At 48.9% G+C, this 18993-nt stretch overlaps 1 protein-coding gene and 1 long non-coding RNA gene across 2 annotated transcripts; both read right to left on the bottom strand.

Annotated features, from left to right (window-relative positions):
* Positions 1–4879: 4879 nt before the first annotated feature.
* LOC309355906 lies at positions 4880–6099 on the bottom strand. Its single transcript, XR_014162601.1, has 2 exons — positions 5888–6099; positions 4880–5290 (listed from the first exon to the last, which is right to left on the bottom strand). It is a non-coding gene; the product is annotated as an uncharacterized lncRNA (long non-coding RNA).
* A 32-nt stretch (positions 6100–6131) lies between these two features.
* LOC309355731 (E3 ubiquitin-protein ligase TRIM56-like) lies at positions 6132–10276 on the bottom strand. Its single transcript, XM_081886820.1, has 2 exons — positions 10149–10276; positions 6132–8421 (listed from the first exon to the last, which is right to left on the bottom strand). The coding sequence occupies exon 2, from the start codon at positions 8388–8390 to the stop codon at positions 6372–6374; it is 2019 nt and encodes a 672-aa protein (XP_081742946.1). The 5' UTR covers positions 8391–8421; positions 10149–10276; the 3' UTR covers positions 6132–6371.
* Positions 10277–18993: the final 8717 nt, after the last annotated feature.

Below are 18993 nucleotides of genomic sequence, written 5' to 3'. Positions count from 1 at the left end.
AATGTTTGGTTATGCTTCAATTAATTTCATAGACATCATGAAAAAACGGATTAAATAAATGGAAACAGATTATTTATAACTTTAAAGTGTCAAAGACACAAAGGGATGGAAGTCACTAATACAGCAGGGATTTCACAGAACAGAAAGAAAGTTAATACAGCAGGGATTTCACAGAACAGAAAGAAAGTTGTTGTGGGAGAAAAAAGGGACAAACACTTTGTTATCGGGGTTCACATATCCTGTTAAAAGGGAAAATTATTTCATGTGAGAAGCCTGTCAGGAAATGCTGTTCCTAAAATGCACACAAACAAAGTCTGTGATTTAAATCCCATTGAGGGGTGGAATTCTTTGATATTTACCTGTGAAAAGAATTTGGCATGTTAAGATTTCAAACTTGGGACACATTAAGGGTGATTTCTCTCAATGGTTCGTGGAATTCTTTGATATTTACCTGTGAAAAGAATTTGGCATGTTAAGATTTCAAACTTGGGACACATTAAGGGTGATTTCTCTCAATGGTTCCAAGTTTTACATAAACCTCCTTCCCCCCCCACAGTTCCCCCTCCTTCCTCTCTCTCTCTCTCTCATTTCTTTTCCTATCCTTTTTTTTTTTTTTTTTTTTTTTTTTTTTGCTGATCTAGTCTCTGTGCATGTGTGGAGTTCATGTCTCAGCAAACCTTTTATACTATTGAAATGTTGCATCTTTTGGCAAAATTAGAATTTGAATAAGGGAAGGGTAAGGAGTAGATTTTAAAAGAGGGTTAGATTTAAAACAAAAGAGAGAAACTCAGCAATTGAAGTATTCACCAACAAAGCTAGCAATTTCAGCCCAAGCAAAGCGACTGCTTCCTTTATGTACAGGAAAGGGCTAATATTCCTCTGGCCATTCGTGGAACAATGCCGCGCCCTTATATATGGGAAAAAATGGCCAGAGTCAGAATTCATAGGATTTTTTAATTTTTTTTTTTTTTAACATTCTAAGTTTTTCGGCCTTACCATTTGCAGACAAAAATTTTCCTGCCCCTTTATTTACAGGATTGGTCAAGGCCCATATGTATTGGTCTGATTTTCAAATAGTAGACAAAATGATAAACAAAATGATAAACACTGTAATCACTCAAATGCTTGGTATTACCAGTTGTGCTTCAAAACATCACAGCTTCACCTCTCACCTTTTTAAAACTAAAGAGCAAAGCTAGGCTGAATTTCAACTCCATCACCACACCAGAATTTAAGAATTACCCTGCAATGCTTGCGGACACATGTCCTTCCACACAGCCACAAATTGGGAGAGTTGAAAGGGACCCTGGGGTCATCTAGTCCAACCCTCCAAAATAAAGGGTTCACAGCAAGATTTCACAGCAAGATTGGTACTACACACACATACTTATGTACACAGGCACTACTGGGGAAGAGAGCACAATCAGTGCTCCTATCATGTACTAAGGAAGAGGAAAATAAAAAATTCCCAACTTATACAGAACCCTTTAGCAGATCTTGAGATTAGTTTGAGTTTACTTCCTTAGACGTGCAAGTTCCTTAGAGTGCAAGTTCCTAGACAAATGATCTTTAGAGAAAGATTGAAGTGAACATTTTCTTAGTTAAAACAGCCATAGATTTGATTTAAAGGGAATACAAAAGTGACAATTTTCCTGAATTTGCAGAGGAATACTGTAGACTCACGATCTGAAAAGTTGCGGCAAAGCAAGAGGTGGGGTAAACATTTGCACCCTTCATTCTCATCTTGTCTTATTTAGGACTGATAAGGTCCAGCATAGCTTCCTTAAATTTAAAATTTTGAAGCAAGCTTGCAGTTTAAACTATGCGCGCTTAAGAAAGGCAGTCTGTCAGAGACAGAAGGAACAGACAACACACATAACAGACAACATGTAAACACACATATTCTCATATATGTATTAACACACAACACACATAACAGACAACATGTAAACATATATACTCTCATCCTTTAGTTGGTTATTGCAAGGAGTTGGGCTGCTTCCTTTAGCTTCATTAAGTGAAATTAGTAGGAAGGTCCCACATGGTTTTAAGAGCCTCCTTGCCTCTTCAAACACCACCAGTTAACCAAACTGGCAGGGCTCACAATGCTTAGTTGACTGGGGTTTTCCTCCATCAAATATTTCTTTAAGTGGTTCAAGCATTCTTCATTAAACGAACCCCCTGTCGGCCAACGCAATTCGGGCTTGGCGGAGGCGGTGCTGGCGGGCCAGATTTCAGAACAGAGGTTCTCTAATTCTGCTTCGATAATAATTTGTGGCCAGAAATCGTCTTCCAATACGTGATGACAAATTGGAGAGGAGAGTCAGGGTCCTTCTGGGACTGAGATGGCTTTCTAGAAGCCTTCTTCCCAGAGTGAGCCCGCTCGCGTTTGGAAGCCTGGGTACCCATTTTATGTTTTACGCGTGTCTAGACAGAAAGAGGGAAGAGAAAGGGCGGTAAGGATTGGTATATCTAGGAGATTGATATACTTAATACGGGATTTATAGTAAAGAGGGGTCTTTAGTCGCTTGGCAACTTCCTTAGAGGGTTTTTAAAGAGCTCTAGCTATCCGGTATTTCCTTCCTATTTCCTTACTCAATAACCTGGGGTCCTTTTCCACTCTGCCGATCCCGCCCAATTCCTCATGGGCTATCCCTCCTGGCAACCTCCTACCTATCGTCAATCTCAGGAAAAGGGGCCCTACTGAACGCCCACGCCGTGCGGTGCCAGATCGGGTGATCCCTGGATAGAGTTTCGAACCGAAAATCCCCCTTGCTTTTGGAAGCGGGCTCACGCACGATACACGTGTTACGTGGCACCGACCAGTGCGGCTGGGATTGGATAGAAAGCCAGACCCCTTCCTGCCCCCTCGGTGAGGACGCTCGGGAAGTTCGGAAGAAGAATTCCAACCCCTTGCTTTCAACTGGGACGTCCGTTGCGGAGAGTCGGCTGTTTTTCAAGTCGGGTCTCTCCGTCTTACTTTCGGACTCCCAATTGGTGCGGCTGGCTGGAGAGGTTTTAGAGAAAGAGATAGAGCTCAGAACCCCCCTTTCGGGTCGAGCAGCAGTCCACGGTCTCTCTCACCAATTGGACCAAGAGACAGGCGAGAAGGAGCGATAGAGAGGAGGGCAGAGAATTCAGTTGCCAGGAGATTTCCACCCCTTTCCCACCAGTGCACTGGGTTTTTCCTTTTCCTTATACTCACGTGTTTTCCATGATGATCCCGGGATTGATGAGTAAGCCGGCTGGATCCCTCTTTGCTCCCCGGCTGAACTCCTGGGGCTTTCGATTACCGCCCGGAAGATGGCCGGGGGTCCAAAGGATCTTCCCAGGCAAAATGGCCTGGTGCCGGCTGAAGATTTCGGGGCCCCCGGTCAGCAACGCGGGAGAACCGCATGCCCCACATTGGGCAGCCAACTGTTATGGCAAAAATCTGGGTGCGAGGCTGCTCTGCCACCCAGCTCATCGGACTCAGTCCGTGGGTCCCTGCGGAGGAAAATGAGCTCAGCCGGAGACAGGAGCAAACTGCAGAAGATCCAAGTTTATTGGCCAACAGGTTCAAGACGAGATTGAACAGTGAGAAAGGGGTGACATGAGTTTTTGAAACTTCCCTCCATGTCCCAGAATACAGTGCAAAACACGTCATGAATACATTAAAGAGAGGTTTGGTTACACAGATTACATCATGAATATATTAAAGGGAGGTTGGGTTACACAGATTAACATATGGAGGAGGGAGGGGGGAATATGCAGAGCTACACCGGATTAACATAAGGAGGAGGGAGGGGGGAATATGCAGAGCTGGAGATATGCACAGATAAACACTTCCTGGGGATGAGAAAACAATGGTCTCAAATATGCATAGTCTGGCACCTGACATTGCCTGGAGGAAAGGCTGATCAGAGCAAACTGGCACGTTGATTTTCTATGAATTTTATAGATTTTAGTCCCTTTTGACATTGACAATTGGAAATAAATTGATATATTGTAGCGAAGAAGAAGGTGAAGAAGACATGCCCCCCCCCTTCCGTAACACCAGGAAGTGTTTATCTGTGCATATCTCCAGCTCTGCATATTCCCCCCTCCCTCCTCCATATGTTAATCTGTGTAACCCAACCTCCCTTTAATATATTCATGATGTAATCTGTGTAACCAAACCTCTCTTTAATGTATTCATGACATGTTTTGCACTGTATTCTGGGACATGGAGGGAAGTTTCAAAAACTCATGTCACCCCTTTCTCACTGTTCAATCTCGTCTTGAACCTGTTGGCCAATAAACTTGGATCTTCTGCAGTTTGCTCCTGTCTCCGGCTGAGCTCATTTTCCTCCGCAGGGACCCACGGACTGAGTCCGATGAGCTGGGTGGCAGAGCAGCCTCGCACCCAGATTTTTGCCGTAACAGGGGACAAGTCACAAAAGTGATTGTGCTGATTTTGATAGTGGGCTGCATGTGCAGGATATCTGCTGTACATAAATTCCTGCAACAATTCCAGCCAGTCTCAGCACTGGAATCCGACTGATTTTAGGCATTGTTGTTTGAAGTTGTTCTCATATATATAAGAAGAGCTTCCATATTTGTAATTCTTTTAGTTGTTATAATATATTGTAAATCACTTTGGGGTGCTAAATTAATGAATGAAACAAATATCTGCTCATGGTTGTTTCCAATATGCTGCATGGTGAGATTCTGCCCCATTTCTGAAGAGGTGAGCTCCTGCTCCCAGTGGAGTTTCTGCATGTTCAGAAATGGGGGGGGGGGGTTTCCCCAGGCAGCTGTGGAGTTTATGCTTCTCATACAGGATGTTTCTGTGGCCCTTTTACATATTAAGTTCCCATCTGAAAGCATCCCAGGACAAAAATCTCAGAACTACAGGAAGTTTTTATCCAGACTCTTTATTTCAGCTCATATACAATTGCCCTCTCTTGCAAAGATGCAAATATAGACGTTTGTTTTATTATTGAATGATATTTATAGAAAAAGAGAGAGGGATGGTGATCACAGCAGAGTTACAAAGCATGTTCTTCTGTCAGATTGTTCCGGAAGGCACACATGGGATCCCCACTCAGTGATGGTCTCCTTGGGGTGCAAATGAATATAACGTTCAGGCTTAATATCATGCCCCACACTCTCAGATTCACGCTCCAATTACGCACACTCTGTTGTGTTGTGTTATGCCTCATGTAGCAGCTGGAAGCTGGCCACACCAGCAGGAGAAATCCGAGAGCCCTCCTGCGTTATGGATTCTTCACCCTTTTGCAGAACACCTGGCCAAGCCCTGAGTTTCCTCCTGAGAGCAGAAAAGGCACTTTGGAAAGGTTATGATGCCCACCATCTTGTCAGAGGGGTCCTCCTCTGTCAGAAGTTTTTAAAAGTGGCTCCTAAGACCCTTAATCCCTTGAACTGAATAAAATTGGTGAAAAAACAGAGAGTTTACTGAATACAATACGTCCTTGCAAGAGCGGGTGTCCAAAGCAGGCACACCCACAATTGACAAAGCATAAGCTCATATTCCCTATACCTGAAGGGCAGGGTCCCTCCCTTCTCTCCCCACTGGCTGGCTACTGCAAGGTTTGCAGCCCATCACGACCGCCTAATTTCCCTACTAATTTCCCGCCTTTGTCGACATCTCCCCTCACTCTGATTTCAAGGACCACCCCTCCTGTTTACCTTTCTCCTTATTTGGTCCAGGCTTTCTATGCTTTTAGGGACGCGGGTGGCGCTGTGGGTTAAACCACCAATAAAGCGAGATGAGCCCCTCAACCCCAGAGTTGGCCACGACTGGACCTCATGGTCAGGGGTCCCTTTGCCTTTACTTCTATGCTTTTACACATTGACTCAAGAGACAAAGCCACATCCTGACTAAACAAGTAAACAAGTTCTATACCTGCTGAAGTATACAAAAAACCGTATTCCAGCCGCAAGCCGTCCCATTTACGGGCATCCTGACTGCAAGCTGGTCTAAATATAAGTGTAAGCAGGTCTCTGCTGCTGCCTGCCGATATCTAGCTGTTGCAGTCTTTTGGATTTTTGGTGAAAAAAGCAGCATTATCCTCTGGACTTTTTCATGCCCCTGATTTCCCCGGGGGAAGAAAAGGAACTTAAACAATCTATACCAGGTTCTATCCACATCGCCCTCTGGTGGCCGCCCTTGGGAACAACAACCCCAGGTAAGTAAAGCACAACTCTGGGAGCTGACCCAATCCAGACTGGAGGGCAGGCGGGAGGAATTGTTGCTTTTACTCTCCTACACACACCATAGCTCACCTTCTGCGACCATGGCACACCAGTCTGCCTTGGGTCATTAACTCTGGGACATACAGCTTTCAACACACACAATCACACCCTACCCTTCCTCTGTCTCACTTGCCCTAATACCTGATCCGGAAGATGTGGACGGTGCCGTTGCTCAGAGCCACGACAAAGCGCCCCTCCCTAGCCACTGTGACCACCCGTGGTCGGTCGATGCTGTTCTCGGCAGTGAGGAACGCCCCCAACTCCTTCCCTCTGGGGGAGAAGGCCACCACCTTGTTCAGCTCCCGCAGGACCACGTAAATGATGCCCATGGCGTCAGCACAAACAGCTCCTGGCTGGCACTCCCCCAGCTGCTCCTCAGAGCACTCAGCCACCAGCTGCCCCGTCCTGGTGAACAGGACCACGCTGCGGCGGTACCAGTCGGAGCCCACAAAGCCATCCTTGTGGTTGGCCAGGAAGACAAGGCACCTCTCCCCACTGCCCTCAGGCACAATCTTCTCCTGCAGCCGCCCCTCCAGGTCGTACACCTCCAACTGCCCAGCCACACACACTGCCATACGGTCTCCCCCCAGCCCCACCACGGCATGGCTAGCCTGCCCCCTTCGCAGGGCCTTCTGCCACACCAGGCCACCTTCACCGTTCAGGAGGTAGAGGCAGGAGCCGGCTGTGAAAGCCACCTTGCTGCCCACGGTGGCCACGCTGACCGGGGCCACGCCACTGGGGATGGGGACAGTGCCCTTGAACTCCCCTTGCAGGGAGAAGCGCTTCAGCTTCTGGTTTTGCTCATCGGCTACCAGCAGCTCTCCAGAGCCAAAGGGGCAGAGCCCCGTGACCTGAGGACGCTTCTTGTCACTGGGGGTCTTGACCCAGAAGCTACACGAGAAGAGAGGCTTGGGTGTCAGAAGGGGGGCTTCCGGGTCCTTGGGAGGAGGCACAGGGGATCCCTCCTTGGCAGGCTGCTCTTGCTGCTGTTGCTTCCTCCTTTTCTTCTTTGCCCCTTTTGTGCCCGCCTGCTGGGGGCCCTCCGGCACTCCAGTGGGGCTCTCCTCCCGGAACTCCAGGTGGAACAGGCGGGGGCTGCTGCCCTCGATCTCAGCGTCGACCTCCAGGCAGGGCAGGCGGGTGGCCAGCGGCTCCCAGGAGAAGCCCTGCAGATGCCTGAGACGCTCACAGATGACCTGCTCCAGGGAGACGATCTCCACCTCCCTCCCCAGGCCCAGCACCTTCTGGGCAAAGGCCACGGTGCTGGAGGCCACCTGCTCTTGGAACTCCAGATCGGAGCAGAGGGCCTGGCAGGCCTTCTGCCGCTCCTTCACGTAGTCCGCCAGCTGGGCCAGGACCTCCTCCTGGTGCGCCAGCAGCCGCTGCACCGCCCGTGAGCACGCCTGCTCCACCGCATCCCGGATGCTAGCCTCGCGAACCTGCAGCTGCGCAGCCTCCCTCTCCAGGCTGGCCCTCCCCGCCCAGATGACCTGCACCGTCTCCTCCACCCCGGCCAGGAGCTCCATGATGACCGGCCGGCGGGCCTGGGCCGCCTCAGCCAGGGGCAGGCAAGGGTGCTGGAGGTGGGCCCCCAGCCGGCACTCCCGGCAGAGGACGACGGCACAAGGCGTGCAGAAGAAGCGCAGCTCCTCGCCGGTGTGCTCCTTGCACTGCAGCGCCTGGCGCTTCCGGATCTCCTCGTCGTGGTCTCCAGAGAGGTAGTCCTTCATGGCCACCACGCGGTGGAGGTGGGTGAGGCGGGAGCAGCGGTGCCCGCTGGCGCAGTCCCGGCACATGTCGTCAGCGCAGTCCAGGCAGCGGGAGACGGCCGGCCGGCCGGACTCCTGGCCGATGAGCGGGCAGAGGCTGCAGATGGGCTCTGCCTCCCCTGTGGGGTGGACCAGGTCCAGCAGGCCATTGATGAAGAAGTTGGTCCGGAGGGCGCCCACGTCCCCCTCTGGGAGGGCCACCCGCTCACGGCACTCAGGGCACTGAAGCTCCTTCTGGCCTCCTGCCAACTTCCGCAGGCACTCCTGGCAGTAGCTGTGCAGGCAGGGCAGGATCTTGGGGCGGCAGAGGCGCTCCAGGCAGATGGTGCAGGTCAGGAAGCCGCTGGTGAGGGCTTCGGAGAGGGAAGGGGCCTTGGCAGCCATGGTGGGGTGGTCCCTGCCTCAGGGAGGTTGCCTTGAAGGGAACCTGCCAGGGGGTGGACAAGAAAGAGAGAGAGAGAGAGAGAGAACACTGTGAAAAGGATCCAGGGGTTTTAGTAAACCACAAGCTCAATATGAGTCAACGCTGTAATATTTCTAGGTTAGCAGAGTCTGTAACCTGAAGCGTCTGTAGCCCAAGGTACCACTGTATTGACAAGGTGGAAGGTAAGACTAATGTGATTCCGCATCATCAGAAGTCCAGGGCAGCACAATTTAAGGAGGATACAGTGGTACCTCGGGTTAAGTACTTAAATCGTTCTGGAGGTCTGTTCTTAACCTGAAGCACCACTTTAGCTAATGGGGCCTCCCGCTGCCACTGCACGATTTCTGTTCTCATCCTTAAGCAAAGTTCTTAACCCAAGGTACTATTTCTGGGTTAGTGGAGTCCGTAACCTGAAGCGTCTGTAGCCCAAGGTACTACTGTATTGACAAGCTGGAAGGTATGCAGAGAAGGGCTGCCAAGATGATCAAGGGTCTGGAGACTAAGCCTGATGAGGAGCAGTTGAGGGACCTGGGTATGTTTAGCCTGGAAAATGGGGACTGAGAGGAGATATGGCAGCCCCCTTCAAACATCTCAAGGGCTGCCACGTGGGAAATGAAGCAAGCCTGAGTTCACTTACAAAGGAGTTCAGTCACAAGAAAGGACATTGCAGCGTAAACATCAGGAAGAACTTTCTGACAGTAAGAGCAGCTTGACAGTGGAGCGGATCCCCATTCACTAAGGCACAGCAGAGTCTCTATTGTAACTAGGAGCCAAGGACAGCCTCCCTCCTCCCTGACTTTGTCCAGTCCTCTTGGGACAAAAGTTCTGCAAACACCAGATATGGTTGGACCCTTGAACTCCCTGCAAGGGAGGGAGCGGGAGTCCAGCAACCTATGGGGAGCCCTGCTGGGCCTTCCCCCTTTCCCCCCGTTAGGAGCCTGGGGTGAGAGGGGGCTCCCCGGATTGGCCCTTGCGCCTGATGTAAGGAAACCGAGGCTCTGTACAAGAAGCGCACGTCCGTAAGTGCGCTAGGTAGGAAGGCGCACACAGGAGCACGTTAAACGCACAGCCACAAACACGGGGGAACCCACACACGGGGTTGAAAGCACCACTCTCCGTGGGTTGAGCCTCACAGACGACCCCCGGTTTTTACAACACGTCCAACGGGAGTGGGGGTTAGGGGGCAGGACTTCTGGGTCCCCAGAAGACTCCTGGCACCGGCGGGGCCGCCCTTGCCCAGCTCTCATTGAGGCCCTTGCGACATAGAGTTGGAAGAGACCACAAGGGCCATCGAGTCCAACCCCCTGCCAAGCAGGAAACACCATCAGAGCACTCCTGACATATGGTTGTCAAGCCTCTGCTTAAAGACCTCCAAAGAAGGAGACTCCACCACACTCCTTGGCAGCAAATTCCACTGTCCAACAGCTCTTACTGTCAGGAAGTTCTTCCTAAGGTTTAGGTGGAATCTTCTTTCTTGTAGTTTGGATCCATTGCTCCGTGTCCGCTTCTCTGGAGCAGCAGAAAACAGGCCCTTGCGACCAGCGTGGCCTCCCCTTCCCGGGATCCAGGGAGAGAAGGACCGCCCCCCCGACCCACCCCGGCCGCCCCTATCCCTCCGAAGGTCTCCGGGCCAAATGCCGCCGCCCGAACCCCATATCTGGCGGGGCGACTCCCGACTGGCTGGCAGCTTGTCCGCCCACCCGCGAAGGAGCCCCTACCTCAGAGCGGCAGCTGGGCTGAGGGTCCTCCCCGCTTGCCCTTCCCCCGGAGGTCGCCCCCGAGATGTGGGGCGGGGAGCGTCACTGCACGAAAGCGAAAGCGAATCTGGCGCCTGGCCCCGCCCCCAGGGGCGGAGGATTCCCGCAAGTCAAGGCGCCGCGGGGCTGGGAGGTTGCGAACAGGGGGGGGCGGGGGGGCTCGGGGCTGGTTCCGCTGGGGCGCAACGGAGGGCCGGAGAGGGGGTGTCCGTCCCGCCCGCTCCCCTCGGCTCTCCTCGCTCCCTTTGAGCCTCGCAGCCCGTCTCCTCTTGGGGCATCCAGGCTGGACCACCCCCCGAGGAGTTAGCGCAAGCGGGTCTTGGCAAAGTGTGCCCTCCTGGGGTCGCCCCACTTCCCGCCCCCCTGTTGGAGAGCTCCCTGTTTCCTTCGTGGACGCAAGAACCGAGGACTGTAGCTGGGTCCCCGTCCAGAGGGCCCCGTCCAGCTGTGATTCATGCATCGCACGGGTTGGACTAGATGACCAGCGGGTTCCCTTTTGACTCCCCTAAGGTCCCCTGCAGGGACGCGGGTGGCACTGTGGGTTAAACCACAGAGCCTAGGACTTGTCGATCAGAAGGTCGGCGGTGCGAATCCCCAAGACGGGGTGAGCTCCCGTCGCTTGGTCCCTGCTCCTGCCCACCTAGCAGCTCGAAAGCACCTCAAAGTGCAAGTAGATCAATAGGTACCGCTCCGGCGGGAAGGTAAACGGCGTTTCCATGCGCTGCTCTGGTTCGCCAGAAGCGGCTTAGTCCTGCTGGCCACGTGACCCGGAAGCTGTACGCCGGCTCCCTTGGCCAGTAAAGCGAGATGAGCGCCGCAACCCCAGAGTCGGCCGCAACTGGACCTAATGGTCAGGGGTCCCTTTACCTTTACCTTAAGGTCCCCTGCACAGCCTAGTCCTTTACTCACCAGCTCCGAAGAACATCACCCAAGAATAAAACGCAAAAGTTTTATTTCTTGCAGGAGCAGGAAAGGTTACAGCAAGAAAGCAGTCGGAGGCTGAACCCTGATCTTTGTTGTACACTGTTTTTATAGTCATCGTATTGTTTAGACACACCAGCTAACCACCCGGGATACAGTCCTACCACCAGCTTTAACCACAAAGGTAGATGTTTGCATGCCTCAGCTAACCTCGGCATTTCCTCTTTCTTCCCCTTTGTGTATGCTGTGCCCTTGCATGCTCACAAAACTTTCCTTTACACACCCCTTTGTGGTTTGCTCTTTCTCTGCCCCCTTTTCATCCTGCGTTTCAGCACGATTACTGTGAGAATAGCATGTGACCATGGTGTCGGCCAGCAACAAGATGGCGTTAGTCTTGCTGAAGCTCAAACGAAGGCGAGAGGTAGGTGGTCTTGCTTAGGTTACTGCAATTCTATGGTTCTTGTCCAGCGCGTGACTGTGTGCCAACCGAGAGACGACCCCCGCAGGTGTGTGTCACACAAGGCCTTGGAGGCCTAATCCTGACCTGCACGCAGGGATGTTTCAGGCAACATGGCTGGGTTCTTCACTTTGGCACAGCAGCACGTTTTTCTGGTGGGCACCATTTTAGCATCATCATTTTATTTGTATGCGCCTTTCCATAATTAAAACAATGCTCAAGGCGGCTTGCCGTATGGGGAGGCAGTTACCAATTAAAAAAAAAAAAAGTGCACCAACAGTCTTATTTGCTCCTGCATGTATATAAATATATATGTGTTGTTTAGTCATTTAGACGTGTCCAACTCTTCGTGACCCCCTGGACCAGAGCAGGCCAGGCCCTCCTGTCTTCCACTGCCTCCCGCAGTTTGGTCAAACTCATGCTGGTAGCCTCGAGAACACTGTCCCACCATCTCGTCCTCTGTCATCCCCTTCTCCTTGTGCCCTCCATCTTTCCCAGCATCAGGGTCTTTTCCAGGGAGTCTTCTCTTCTCATGAGGTGGCCAAAGTCTTGGAGCCTCAGCTTCAGGATCTGTCCTTCCAGTGAGCACTCAGGGCTGATTTCCTTCAGAATGGAGAGGTTTGATCTTCTTGCAGTCCATGGGACTCTCAAGAGTCTCCTCCAGCACCAGAATTCAAAAGCATCCATTCTTCGGCGATCAGCCTTCTTGATGGTCCAGCTCTCACTTCCATACATCACTACTGGGAAAACCAGAGCTTTAACTATATGGACCTTTGTTGGCAAGGTGATGTCTCTGTTTTTTTTATAAATAAGTGCACAGCTTAAATAAAAAGGCATTTTAGCCTCAATATTTTTGGGGGTGGGGGAGTGGGAATGACGACTTAAGGGGAGCGCAGAGAGAAGAAAGGCAGTGGTCCATCTGCAGCAGCGTAACTGGACGCCTTCATCTGCCCTGCTGCAATAAAAACTCGTCTCATGTATCAGTGTCTACAGCCCCAGCAGATGCTGCAACCTTCCAACAGTTTGGCTTCAACCCCGAATCAGCTTCCCACATCTGCAAAACCAGGCATGAAATAAAATGGGGGGGGGGGGGAGATAAACCACAGGCTGTGATTGTCTGGAAAGTAGTGACTGGAACTATGTATAGCATAGCAAGACATGGTTGCAAGGCAAGGTAGCCTGTTATACCAAGGGAATGTGTGGGAATGTTCAGGGGTGCAGGAGAGGATATATTGTAAGATTATATCCTAATCCAACTTGTGCTAACAAGTTCCCAAAATATCAGCAGAGTTTATAAACATTCCCTTTTTAGTTTGCAACGGTAACGTGTGCACAGGTTCGCTAGAACCTCTATAATAATTACTCTGGTAATTTCCCCTTTGATCCCTCTTAAAATACAAGACACGACACAGTCTGTATAAAAGTATAAAAGAGTTTACTCACGTTCTGTTCACAATATGATCCCAGAAGGCACACAGACTTAAAAAGGTAAAATACATTTAGAATCTATCTTGTAGCAAGATAGTCCTTATCTCCTCTCTTGGCTGGGAGCCAAGAGAGCATCCTTAGATGTTCCTCATGGAAGGAAGATGGCAGCGAGAGGCAAGAGAGAGGCAAGAGGCAAGAGAGCAAGAGGCAAGAGAGAGAGATGGCTGCCTGCCCTGTGCTTTTATCATTACCTGCACAGGTGAGGCCACACCCACCTCTGGTCACATGCGGAGGAAGTCCGTCCCCAGGAAGTTTACCTGCTTGCTGGACAGACATCCCTCCCCATGTTCTAACATGTACACTCTAGGAATGTTGTCATTGACTGCTCCTGTGTTTTACATCCCACATACCCCTTCTCAGGCAATACAACATACACAAAATATAAACAACTTTATTCAACCACCCAGAGTCCCAGCTTGACACGTAGATTCTGGAAACTCTCTCTTGGTAGGGGTTTCGTCAGGATGTCAGCAGTCATCTCTTGGGTGCTGCAGTAGGATAGCTCCACAAGTCCATCCTGGATCATCTGGCGTATGTAGTGGTATTTAACCCCAATGTGTTTTGTTCTGGCCAGGAACTTCTCACTCTGTGTCAGCTTCAGGCAACTTTGATTGTCCTCCAGCAAGCTGACAGGCCCTTTTCTCACCAACCCAAAGTCCTTTATGAGTTGATCAAGCCAGGCGATCTCTCTGCAGGCTTCTGTTGCTGCAACGTATTCTGATTCTGTGGAAGATAATGCTACACAGCTCTGTTTATAACTGCCCCATGCAACAGGTCCATCACCAAACATGAAAACATGACCACTTGTTGATTTATAATCAGCATTATCCCCAGCCCAATCCGCATCAGTATACCCAACCAACTTAGGGTCTCTGACGGCTGGTAACCTTAATTTACAATTCATGGTACCCTTCAAATATCGCACCACCCTCTTTACACCTGCCCAATCATGCTCAGTGGGAGAATTCACTTTTCTGCTAAGAATCCCCACAGCATTAGCTAAGTCAGGTCTACATGTGGTAACTAAATACAAAAGTTTACCAATCGCCGACCTGTAGTCATTGTTGTCTGGCAACTGCTTCGAATCCTGCTGATTCTTCAGGAAGTCAGTAGCCATCGGTGTAGCAACTGGATGTGCGTCTTGCATCTGCATGTGCTCAATTAGCTCGTGGATCTTCTGTCTTTGGCTGAGAAGAAATGAACCGTCCTCTTCTCTTTCCACCTGGATCCCGAGGTAGTACTGGACATCTCCTAGCTCCTTGACCTCCACCTCTTTGCTAAGGTGTTTTACTATCTGTGTATAGTCTTTCTCACTTGCTGTGGCAATAATCAGGTCATCAACAAATGCTAGAATATATGAGAATTGTCCATTATTTGACTTACTGTACAAGCACTTGTCAGCGTCGCCTTGCTTGTACCCAAGTTGCGTCAGCATTTTATGCAACTTCTGGTTCCAGGCTCTAGCAGCCTGTTTAAGTCCATAAAGTCCTTTCTGGAGTTTGCACACTAAATGCGCCTCATGTGGTTTCACAAAACCTTTGGGCTGTTTCATATAAATTTCTTCTGAAATCTGCCCATGTAGAAAAGCGGTAGCAATGTCTATGTGTTTCACTCTCATTTTCTTGGAGGCTGCAATGCTTAAAAGCATTCTTACACTGCTGTACCTCACGGTTGGTGCAAAAACTTCATCATAGTCTTCACCAAAACGCTGTGAAAATCCCTGTGCTACAAGTCTAGCTTTGTAGCGCTGCACTTCTCCTTCTGACCCCTTCTTAACCTTGAAAACCCATTTACTGCCAATGGCCTTCTTACCGGGAGGCAGCTCAGTGAGTGTCCAGGTCTTGTTCTGATGCAGTGCATCCATCTCCTCCTGCGCGGCCTTCCTCCAGAGACTGGCTTCTGCAGCTGGCATCTCCTGTATCTCTTCCCAAGTGGAAGGTTCCTGTGGAAACGCCGACCCTGCAAAGTAGGACAACCGTAATGGTGGGACACCTTTGTTGGTTCTGGACGAGCGTCTGACCTCTGGTTCTGCAACCGCATCAGCTTCCTCATCCTCCTCCAACGCAGGCATGTCCCCATCTGAGTCCTCATCTTCGTCTCTGGTGCCGCCAGGGTTCTGGTCCTCTGCGTCTTCTAGTGTGTTGCCTGTAGGGGGCGCTGTAACACTCGAAGGCAGATTATTACTTTGTGGGGTCTCAAAAGGGAAATATACAAACTCTTGAGTCCTTTCTGACTCATCTGAAGAATCCACAACAGTGTTCTTAGTGTCTACTTTTCCATATTCATCAAAATAAACCGCATGGTATGCATTTGTCTTACCAGTTTGTAAGTCCATAATTCTGTATCCTTTGCCTCCAGAGGCATATCCCACAAGGATACCTGCTTTTGCCCTGGAGTCAAGCTTGTGTCTGTGTTCTTTGGGCACGTGGAAATAACACGGACTTCCAAACACACGTATGTGCGAAAGATTGGGAGCTTTCCCATGCCAAAGTTCAAATGGTGTGCGCTCTGCACCTTTAGTTGGCAGTCTATTCTGCAAATAGACCGACGTGTACACTCCTTCGGCCCACAGCTTCTGTGGCAAACATGCATCCTTTAGCATGCACCTTGTCATGTCCATAATGGACCTAAACTTTCTCTCAGCTATGGCATTCTGCTGTGGTGTGTAAGGAATTGTGGTTACGTGTGCAATCCCTTCCTTGGCCAGGAGAGCCTGCGTTTCATTTGAGCAGTACTCACCTCCATTGTCACTCATTAGCACAGCTGGAGCTCTTTGGAATTTATTCTTGACCATGGCAATGTATTCCTGGAGCTTGTCCACTGTCTCACTCTTCTCTTTGAGGAAATATACAACACAAAATCTTGAAAAGTCATCCAGAAATATTAAAATATATCTATTCTTTCCCAGTGAGGGAATATTCATGGGTCCACATATGTCAGTGTGCACTATGTCAAGCACTTTGTTGCTTCTTTGTTCTGCACAACGTGGAAATGAAGGTTTTACAGCCTTCTCAGTAATACAGCTTATGCACTTTGCTGGAGCTTTGTTGCTCTGCTTTACCTGCAAACCTCTTACAAGATCTCTTTTCTGTAGATCCAGAATGACGTTGGTGTCTCTATGTCCAAGCCTTCTGTGCCATAGGTCCAGATCTGCTTCATCCTTCTGGCTGGAATGTGCCACTTTTGCAGACTGATTCTCTGAAAGATCAAGCTCATATACACCATTGATTAGCTTTGCTTGAGCAAACACTTTGCCATTTCTAGTCACTTTACATTCTCCATTTCCAAATGTGATCTGGAAACCTTTCTTGTCCAATGTGGACACGCTGATTAAATTGCAGCTCAGCTCTGGTACGTACAAAACTCTAGAGATTGTGTTCTCAATGCATTCATTGTTTATATTGCATTTCAGACTCATGGAACCTGCACCTTTTGCTTTAACAATGTTGCCATCTGCAATCTCAATTTCAGATCCTTCTTCATCATTTATCTCATTAAAATAGTCCTTTTTATATGAAAAATGTGAACTGGCACCTGAATCTAAAATCCATTTATTACGTCTATTCTCACGATTCTGGACTGTTAAATTCCTTTCTTGCAGTAGCCATGTGCATTCACATTTCCCCTTCTTTTCTCCTTTTGGCTGAAAGGGGTGGGGTTTCTTTGCTTTAGGAGCCCTGCAATTCTTTGCAATGTGTCCTTCTTTGTTACAATTGAAACAAATCACTTTCTTAGGCATCTCTTTCGACTTTGTAAATTGCCTAGATGCATAACTACTGTCTTTGCTTCTAGCATTTCTCACTGGAGATTCAGCTCTATCTCTGCATTCTTCTTTTAAATAACCAATCAAGTCTTTAAAAGTCAGACCTTGTCTATGATCCATCAAACTTACAAATGCGCTAAAGCGTGGTCCAAGTGATGATAACAAAAATGCTATCTTTGTATCTTCATCAAAAGCTTTGGGAGTCAGATCAATTCTTTGAATAATCTCAGTAAACTTGTTGATGTGCTCTGTGAATTCCTCTTTTGAATTCATCCTCAATCTGGTTAATTTACACACCAAGTTTCTGAAGCAGTTTATGCTAGATTCTCCATACACGCGCTCAATATCTCTTAAGATTTGAGATGCATCGTCTGTACTATTTATTAATGATAGCTGCTCATCGCGAAGTCCACTCAAAATTATGTGTCTAGCTTCGCTGTTCATGCGTTTCCAAGCACTTATCTTGGCTAAATCCTCCTCAGACGATCCTGTAGGCTGAGGCTTTAAAGCTTCCAAAATGTGCTTATAATCTAAACATGCTATCAAGCGCTGCTTCCAGTGTATGAAATTGTGTTCATTCAGCACAGGCATTCCTAGCTTTGCATCAGTATCAAAAGCTGCTCTAGCCATCTTAAAATCCAAAAATTTGAAAATTCTTCAAAATTTCAAAATTTCTCAAAATTTTAAAATCAAAATCTCAAAAATCTCAAAATAATTCTTCACTGCCTTGGGTCACTGTGAACTCTGAGGGAAGGGGGGGGGGTTGCTTAATCCCCACTGCACAATGGAACAAAGGACCATGTGCTTACCAGGAAGTTAACTCAGAAAAATACTACTCAACTCAAAATCACAATCCAAAGCAATCCTTCAAAAATACGCAGAAATATGCAATACTGGGGCCACTAACCCTTTGTGGGAATGTTCAGGGGTGCAGGAGAGGATATATTGTAAGATTATATCCTAATCCAACTTGTGCTAACAAGTTCCCAAAATATCAGCAGAGTTTATAAACATTCCCTTTTTAGTTTGCAACGGTAACGTGTGCACAGGTTCGCTAGAACCTCTATAATAATTACTCTGGTAATTTCCCCTTTGATCCCTCTTAAAATACAAGACACGACACAGTCTGTATAAAAGTATAAAAGAGTTTACTCACGTTCTGTTCACAATATGATCCCAGAAGGCACACAGACTTAAAAAGGTAAAATACATTTAGAATCTATCTTGTAGCAAGATAGTCCTTATCTCCTCTCTTGGCTGGGAGCCAAGAGAGCATCCTTAGATGTTCCTCATGGAAGGAAGATGGCAGCGAGAGGCAAGAGAGAGGCAAGAGGCAAGAGAGCAAGAGGCAAGAGAGAGAGATGGCTGCCTGCCCTGTGCTTTTATCATTACCTGCACAGGTGAGGCCACACCCACCTCTGGTCACATGCGGAGGAAGTCCGTCCCCAGGAAGTTTACCTGCTTGCTGGACAGACATCCCTCCCCATGTTCTAACATGTACACTCTAGGAATGTTGTCATTGACTGCTCCTGTGTTTTACATCCCACAGAATGGCAATAAAAATATCCAAATGCCCAAAGCCAGATTTCTTCCTAGGTTAAGGGGGGGTCCTCAACTGTGTTCCTTCTTGCTTACAAATGAATAATAATAATAATAATAATTTATTTATACCCCGCCCATCTGGCTGGGTTTCCGCAGCCACTCTGGGCGGCTTCCAACAAAACACTAAAATACAATAACCTATTGAACATTAAAAGCTTCCCTAAACAGGGCTGCCTTCAGATGTCTTCTAAAAGTTTGGTGGTTATTTTTCTCTTTGACATCTGGTGGGAGGGCGTTCCACAGGGCAGGTGCCACCACCGAGAAGGCCCTCTGCCTGGTTCCCTGTAACTTGGCTTCTCACAGCGAGGGAACCACCAGAAAGCCCTCGGAGCTGGACCTCAGTGTCCGGGCAGAACGACGCGGGTGGAGACGCTCCTTCAGGTATACTGGTATAAGACCAAACAGGTATTAAATCATCCCCTTTGGTCCCTAAGGACTCTCAGCTGATAAGTTCATTCCCCCTGTGTAGCAGTGCTATGTTCTTTGAGCTGAAATTTCCACATATCCGTAAAACAATGGCCTGCAGGGTCAATAGCAGATTAGATGGCGTGGAGCGTTTTGCAAACTGGAAAGGC

This window comes from Podarcis melisellensis (genome assembly GCF_964234715.1).
Source record: "Podarcis melisellensis genome assembly, chromosome: 13".
In the NCBI taxonomy this organism is placed as follows: Eukaryota; Metazoa; Chordata; class Lepidosauria; order Squamata; family Lacertidae; genus Podarcis; species Podarcis melisellensis.
The sequence above is the reverse complement of the archived record's forward strand: the minus strand, read 5'-3'. Positions and strand labels throughout refer to the sequence as shown.

Bases quoted from the DNA above. Each gene is read 5' to 3' on its own strand.
- LOC309355731 (XM_081886820.1), bottom strand. From the start codon at position 8,390: ATGGCTGCCAAGGCCCCTTCCCTCTCCGAAGCCCTCACCAGCGGCTTC.